The following is a 7,630-nucleotide window of genomic DNA, read 5'->3' on the forward strand; positions in this document are numbered from 1 at the left end:
CAGCACTGTGCCCCTATGAGGTATGCAACTTGTTCAAAAATTGTGTTCTGCAATGAACGAGTTACACATTTGAAATCGTCATGATACTCATTTTATACAGGGTGTCCCGCAATTAGTGTAGCACCCGAAAAGGGGTAGGTGGGGCGATTATGAACAACTTTTTCCTTTGCCAAAATATTGGTTGAGGCTCCACTTTCGAGTTATTAACAAAAAACACTGACCAATGATATATGTACTACATAAAATATACAATATACAGGGTGTTACCTGTAACGCTGTTCACGATTTTTCTCCCGCTTGCAGCCACCTTACGAAAAAAAGTTTAGAGCAATATTTGGAGGGCATGAAGTGTACAATAGATATTAGTAAAGCAAATTTTGAAAACAGTTTATTCTCTTGGCAAAGTCAAGGTCACCTTAGGCATTTTAAATAGGAACATACATTTTTTTATTCATAGCTTTAGAGGACATCAAGACGAATTCAAAACACATTATATGATATTTTTATTAACATGTTACTCGATTTACAGAAGAGAAATTGTGAAGTAAAAGACTGGAATATTACGTGATGGAAGGCGGCATACATTTTGAACATGTAATTAAATAAGGTGTATTTTTCTTACATTCTAGTCGTGTGTTTTGCATTCAGTAATCTCTTCGGAATCAGATATTAGTTACACTACCAAAGTCAAAAGCTGAGTACTTCACATTTCCTCTTCTGTAAATCGAGTAATATGTTAATAAAAATATCATGTAATATGAGTTTTGAATTTGTCTCTGCCCTCTAAAGCTATGAATAAAAAAAATGTATGTTCCTATTTAAAAAATCCAAGGTGACCTTGACTTTGCGAAGAGAACAAACTGTTTTCAAAATTTGCTTTACTAATATCTATTGTGCATTTCATACCCTGCAAATATTGTTCTAAACTTTTTTTCGTAAGGTGACTGTAAGTGGATAAAAAATCGTGAGTAGCGTTACAAGTAACACCCTAATTCTACTATAATATATGTGTATGTCACAATGTACATGTCTATAACAACATTACTGACATCTATACTACACCTATTATAGTCACCTCCACAATATAACGAAATCGTAAATTAAAGCCTTATCTTGCGACATACGATGTCGAAACTTCCAGCATCTCTGGATTCTGTTTTAGGATTTCGTTTCGATACATCGTATAAAATATATTGACAATCTACGAAACCTATCCTCGTATTCTGGTTGAACTTACAGGTCCTTATCTCCCTTAAACTGCTGTTTCGAAGCCCGGATTTCGTGTACTTCGACTTCTGAAAAGATTTACGACTGCACTGTATTGTGGTAGAAACTGTAACACTGAGAAGGGGATTAATCGTTGGTGCCCTAAGTGTCGATGATCAGACACGCAATATCGCGTGAAGGGACTGTTAATATTGACGCTTGAGTACGTGATATCGCGTGAATGGGCATTTAGTATGAATCAAGCACATTTGATCAAGTTTGATCGAGTTCAACAATTATGTGGATTTATGGCATACCAAAATGACGATTAGTGGTCAAACTCTCTGTAGTACTGCAAATTTTCAAGTTTTGATGTATTCAACTATATTAACTGAAGGTTAAATAATACTCTATACATTTATAAACAAATATTTTTATGTAAGAACTGTAAAAAAATATGAGAAACGTTTTTTCCTTAATATCCGATTCGCAATGATTTACAATGATTTATAGTGATTTAAATGGTACGTATCGTGCGAGGTATGCAGTAAAATATGAATACAACAGTACATTATAATTCGCTCTTTCCTTCGTAGTTCTTTTTTAGAAATTTCAATGTTAATCAAATTGAACCTTGAAATTTTAAATCAAATTTTAAAGATCGTTTTTTATAGTTAATGTTTTATATCTGAATCAAAAAGAATCTTTGCTACGGACGTCCCAACAATTCTGCAGGTCGGCGGCCATTAATCAATGTCTTAACGAATGAAATTTCAGAAATAACAAGTAACTCTATCATTTATAAACATTCTAACTTTTCAAAAATAGAAAACTAAAAATTATTTTAGCACCTCCCTATGAAACAGATTTTCAAACTTTACCTATTTCTAAATATTTCGAGGTTGTATTTTCTTAATTATATTAACATCGTCCATGAACGAAAGAAATGGCACTCAGCTTTTTAAATAAAAAGCTGTATATTTAATTTCACATGAGAACTTGTGTCGACAAATTCAGTACATTCGTGCCTAAATTAAAGGTCGCCATTTCTCGAAAAATAATACAAATATAAAAAATTGATACAGGTAATATTGCTATTTAAATGTACTCTTTCCTTTCCAACTTTTGTGAAATTTGTACTGTACAAAAATACTGATCCGTATTACCGCGAACACCCTGTATAGATACGTATTTAAATTACTACCTGCAAAGTACAGTGCTTAACCTTTACATCCCAAAACTCAGCAAATCTACACAAAGTAGATTTTATTGTAAATCTAATTTTCTTCGTGTGTTCAAAATATTTAAATTGGTTTTGAGACAATTGAACATTTTTATTAAGGACTTTCCAATGTTCATACAATTTAAATCGATAAAATTCTCAAATGCAGAGAATTACCGAGTGGTTACTGTAATACAGTGTGCGTCACACAAGATATAATTGCGGAACATGGAAGGTTTATGCTGTTCTAGTCTTTGTAGTTACACAAGTTTATTAGTAGCTGTTTCAGTAAATAACGAGCCATATCTCTGCAATTATGTTAGAGAAAGTTGTTATACAAGCATTGCACTCTTTTATTATACAACCACATTTCTTGAAGACATCTATAAAAAAATAAACATTTCTTCAACTAATTTTGTGTATCGAGCATGTTCTCTTTTGATGGATATAAATATCAGAAGCTATTTGGAGTTACGCTGTTGCTTCAAAGATCTATACTACTGTTACACAAGAGTAACAGAATGTTTCTGTACCATTGGGAAACAAGAAAAGCTCTCATTCATCGCTCCAGCCTCTACAGTCATACTAGTTTATTGCTAGATATGACTGTTTCGACAAACAGAAATACATCAGCCATATTAAGGCCCTAATACAACCAAGTCGTTTGTCCCAAGTGACTTCTTTCTTCACGGTGTTTGGTCCAATGATCATAGCAGTCAAGGCCCTTATAAAATCAATCAATCAATTCTCCACAATGTGCTGGACTTGCTATGTACGCTCTAAAGTGTAAAATAAGTAATATAACATCTAAATTAACTTTTATGCAAATGCAATAATTGTGTTCAATACTTTGCCCTGAAATGTGGAAGAGTTGTTTATAATTCAAATGTGCCGCATTGAAATACATAATAATCATTGATAGTCCTGTTAATTTTAACAATGACATGTACGACATAAGTTGTGTTAACTAATAGAACTAAAAAATACTACTAGTTCGAGTAGAAAACGATACGGAAAGCAGTCATCCGATTATAAATGTGTGCCGCATGTATCTGATTGAAATACATAATAATCATTGATAGTCCTGTTAATTTTAACGATAATGTACGACGTAATTTGTGTTAACTAATAGAACTAAAAAATACTTTGAGTAGAAAACGATATGGAAAGCAGTCATCCGATTATACTTGACGATGCGTGCGCGTCATCGTCAGTATGGCGTTTCCCTTGTGGCTACCTTGAACTTCCGCCCTGCCCCACGAACCACTCAAACCTCCTCTTGCCGCTCGGTATAGCAGAGTGGTACCGTTTTACCGCGGTTTTTGCTGACAGTGATGCGGTACCACCCGGTACAAGCTGCTTCTGGATGTCGCCCCGCCTACCGACACCATCGCAGTCACGCACGCGCGATCTGCGCATGCGCGCCGAACAAGAGGCAACATGACGCGTATCCAAATTACCTTCCGCCATCTTTCCATGAGCCAGAATCAGTGGTACAACTCAACGGCTCTCTCTTTCTCTCGTTCGTTCGCCTGTACCGTGGGAAATGTGCCAGGGCAGCTACCAAAATGGCGGGTCACCAACTTTGACCGGCTATCGAAATTTAAAACGAATTTTTATAACAAAATGACGCTGCTTTGTTTAAGCTTGCACTTCCGCTCGCTATCCGATGATACTTCACGCTGACTGCGTCGAACGAAAAATTGCCAATCAATCGTGACGTTCGTGTGGTTATGCGTGAACTGGAAATGGTACAAAGTAAACAAGAAATTTCAATCTTTTGAAATCGTTTCATTTTCAAAATGATAAATTAGTTTTATGTAAATAACAGAGTACCATGATATTTATCGAAACGCGGGGTCGCTGTTAGTGTCGGGCAAACGGCCACTTGTCACGTATTTACGCTTTCAAATTTTCAAATCTTTTTACTTACAAACTTCTCAGTATGAATTATCAAATTTAGAAATTAATGAATTTTCAACTTGATTAATTCAGAAACTTCTGAATCAAATATTTCCATATTTAGAAACTTTTTTTTTAAGATATAGAAACTTTTATTTTTAAATTGAAAGGTTTATGAGTTCAGAAAATTTAAAATCAGAGAGTTTAGAAATGTAGGAATTTGTATATTAAAGAACGTAGGTCTTTAAAAATTAAATATGCTCAAATGTATAATTTGCAATTTGTCAAAAATTGCATGTTGCTTCTGCGTTGGCAATTGCTACAGTCTTGTAGCAATGAAACTCATCAGTGGACATTACCAATTTACACAGCGCTAGCAGTATTGAAAATGTAGTGAATTTTTGCTTCGAATTTTACAAACTGTAGCGACTCACCATTGACAAACATTCGTCGTATAATCAACTTTTATTCGATTTTAATGATCGGAATATTTAACGTATTTTATGTGGTATTGAAACCGATTTAAATTATTGCATTTGCATACTTTTGTTAAGCAAATAAGAGCTTGTGAAATATTTGGAACAACAATTAAAATTTTATAGAAAATTGTTATCATACAATATAATTATTCTAATAAAAGATAAAAGAACATAATTTGTAAACTGTATATATATTATTGATTATAACATAATAGTTTGATTAATATTAAACAATAAAAAAATATGCAATAAAAAAAGCAAATCAGATTTAATTCTATGCAATATAAAAATGTAAATCTGCCGAAACCCGGGATCGAACCAGGGACCGTTAGATCTTCAGTCTAACGCTCTCCCAACTGAGCTATTTCGGCACATACCGGAAGATTTTCATACAATGGTAATTCCATAATTTAAAGTTATTGCTGTATTAATTAAAATAAAATTAACAATGATATCGCTTAATAAATGCAAATCATGAATATACAGAATTTTATGTTTGTAGTGACGCATATATATATGTAAGTTAATCTTCCGTTAAAATGCATTATACCGTTGAAATAATTTGGATGTAATGCACGTATGAAGTGACCTCAGTAGTAATACAGCTATTGTTTCTCTACGTTTATTATATTTATTTACTGAGTTAATAAGTATTTGTTTGTTCAGTTTTTGTTATTGAAGCTGTAATTGAGATTCATTGTTATAAGTAAGTTCGTTTTAATTATAGTTTGTTATTCAATAAAATTATTAAACATATTGCACAAATTGTACATGTGTGATATCTTTCTGTGTTAAATATGTAGTGGTATAGAACTAAGAAATTTGATAGTATTGAGCAATATTCGAACCTTATTTAATGGTTAGGAAACTATAAAATTATTTGGGAGACATATTATAATATCAGTATGTCATTAAAATTGGTTACAGTAAAGTACAACATGCAGCGTGCTATGCTAAGATGGAATAGTGTACCTACTCAAGTTATTACAGAGGGTCGCTGGGTAGAAGAAGGTATTTCACAAATTGGGAAAAAAGATGTAGTAGTTGTAATTCCGGGAAACCCTGGTATACCAGAATTTTATGAAGGATTTATAAGAAATTTAAAATTAAGACTCCCAACTGAAGTACCAGTTTGGGTAGTTGGACACGCAGGACATGTACATCCACCAGACAATCTAAGCGTTACAATGCCAAGTACATCAGCTTGGCATACGCATTATGGTTTAATGGCACAGATAGAACATAAGGTTTTTCTTATTTCTTAAATATTAATTTTCTTATTATAATTATAATTCTTATTATAACAATTCATATAATTTCATTGCAGAAAGAGTTTATAAAAAAATACGTTCCAAAAGATGCAAAGTTACATCTTGTTGGACACTCAATAGGATGTTGGATAATTTTAAATATGTTGAAAGACGAATTGATAGCTGAGCAGGTAGTGAAGTGTTACATGTTATTTCCAACTATCGAGCACATGGCCAAAACTCGAAATGGACAGTATTATACTAGCTTTGTAAGTTTTATCAACACTAACCCATTATGGTAGCATAAAATATCAATTACAAGAATGTATTTTCTTTTCAGATGATGAAGATTCAATTTATTTTATTATTTCTTGGTTGGTTGTTAATCTGTCTCCCAATTTTTTTACAAGGTTTCATAATTAATCTGATAAGATTATTTTATGGAATTCCAAAAAGACATAACAAAGCCCTTGGCCTCTTTTGTGATTCTCGTAATTTGAGAAATGTATTTAAAATGGCAAACGAAGAAATGGAAATTGTAAAGGAACGAGATGATGATATAATTGCTAAGTACAATGATAAATTATGGTTCTATTATGGTAATCGTGATGGTTGGGCTCCAGTCACATATTATAATGATTTGAAATCTGCGCATCCTAATATCAATGCGACTCTCTGTAAGCATGGTTATCCTCATACTTTTGTTTTAAAATATGAAAAGGAGGTTGGTCAAATTGTTGGAGATATAATTAATGAAAACATATTATAACGATAGATTATGACTAATTTCTAATTTTTCATATTTTATTAACATTCTGTCATTTACTGTAATGCTTATTATTAATCCTTAATAATTAACATTACTTACAACACCTTTATATAAACAACATGAGTGTAAAAAGAAATATGCAATATTATGCTAATAAATTATGGTAGTTGCATAATAGTATTTAAATTATCTCTATTGTGAAATTTGTAATATAGGTATAAAAAATTACATAAGTTGCACGCACTGCAATTATTAATTGTTTATTGTCTTTACTACTGTATTCAATAAATTGTTAAATATTCAACTTAATTTAGAATTTTTTTGTTACATCAAAATTATACTAGCATAGTTTGTTTAAGTAAATCGATAGAAATAAAAATATTAAACATCATCTTTGTAATTTTCGCAATTTAACGCAATTATAAGAAACCCAAAAGTCAAATTATAAAAATTCTTAAATATACAGATATACAAATTTATGAGTTTACCAACTTACCAAACCAATTTACGAATTTGTTAAATATAATCAAACTTTGTTAAATATTTTACGAGTTCATAAATTACAAAATTTGTTAAGAATTTATTGCAGATAAGTGCATGTTATACTTTTATCAAATTATTATATTTAGTATCTTTTACTATTGTACTAAATTTGACCCAAGTCCATGTCCCGAAGATTGAACATTTCCCTCTGTAAACCTGATTAGTTTTAAATTAACCGCCAAAATTAGAATGAAGCATTCGGGCTTCTTCGGTAATAATCGACAACGTAAACGACAAGAATGACATCTTTTGAGTCATA

The 7,630-nt window shown here is 31.8% G+C and overlaps 1 protein-coding gene and 1 non-coding gene across 3 annotated transcripts; one reads left to right on the forward strand and one right to left on the reverse strand.

The window, feature by feature from the left end:
* Window positions 1–5,107: 5,107 nt before the first annotated feature.
* TRNAF-GAA (transfer RNA phenylalanine (anticodon GAA)) lies at window positions 5,108–5,180 on the reverse strand. Its single transcript has one exon. It is a non-coding gene; the product is annotated as a tRNA-Phe (tRNA).
* On the forward strand, window positions 5,177–7,137 carry sturkopf (lipid droplet associated hydrolase sturkopf). Of its 2 annotated transcripts, none has more exons than XM_012298299.2 (4): window positions 5,177–5,327; window positions 5,737–6,056; window positions 6,137–6,328; window positions 6,400–7,137. In XM_012298299.2, the coding sequence occupies exons 2-4, from the start codon at window positions 5,748–5,750 to the stop codon at window positions 6,826–6,828; spliced, it is 930 nt and encodes a 309-aa protein (XP_012153689.1). In that variant the 5' UTR covers window positions 5,177–5,327; window positions 5,737–5,747; the 3' UTR covers window positions 6,829–7,137. The 2 variants fall into 2 exon arrangements, with proteins under 2 accessions (XP_012153689.1, XP_012153688.1); XM_012298298.2 differs by lacking the exon at window positions 5,177–5,327 and adding an exon at window positions 5,350–5,515.
* Window positions 7,138–7,630: the final 493 nt, after the last annotated feature.

The sequence above is a fragment of the Megachile rotundata genome, chromosome 6, assembly GCF_050947335.1.
Source record: "Megachile rotundata isolate GNS110a chromosome 6, iyMegRotu1, whole genome shotgun sequence".
Lineage (NCBI taxonomy): Eukaryota > Metazoa > Arthropoda > Insecta > Hymenoptera > Megachilidae > Megachile > Megachile rotundata.

Excerpts from the sequence above, each read along its gene's own strand:
- sturkopf (XM_012298299.2), top strand. The coding sequence starts at position 5,748 with ATGCAGCGTGCTATGCTAAGATGGAATAGTGTACCTACTCAAGTTATT. Across the intron at positions 6,057-6,136 it reads TGGCACAGATAGAACATAAG|AAAGAGTTTATAAAAAAATA; the intron begins GTTTTTCTTATT and ends ATTTCATTGCAG. Across the intron at positions 6,329-6,399 it reads GACAGTATTATACTAGCTTT|ATGATGAAGATTCAATTTAT; the intron begins GTAAGTTTTATC and ends TTTTCTTTTCAG.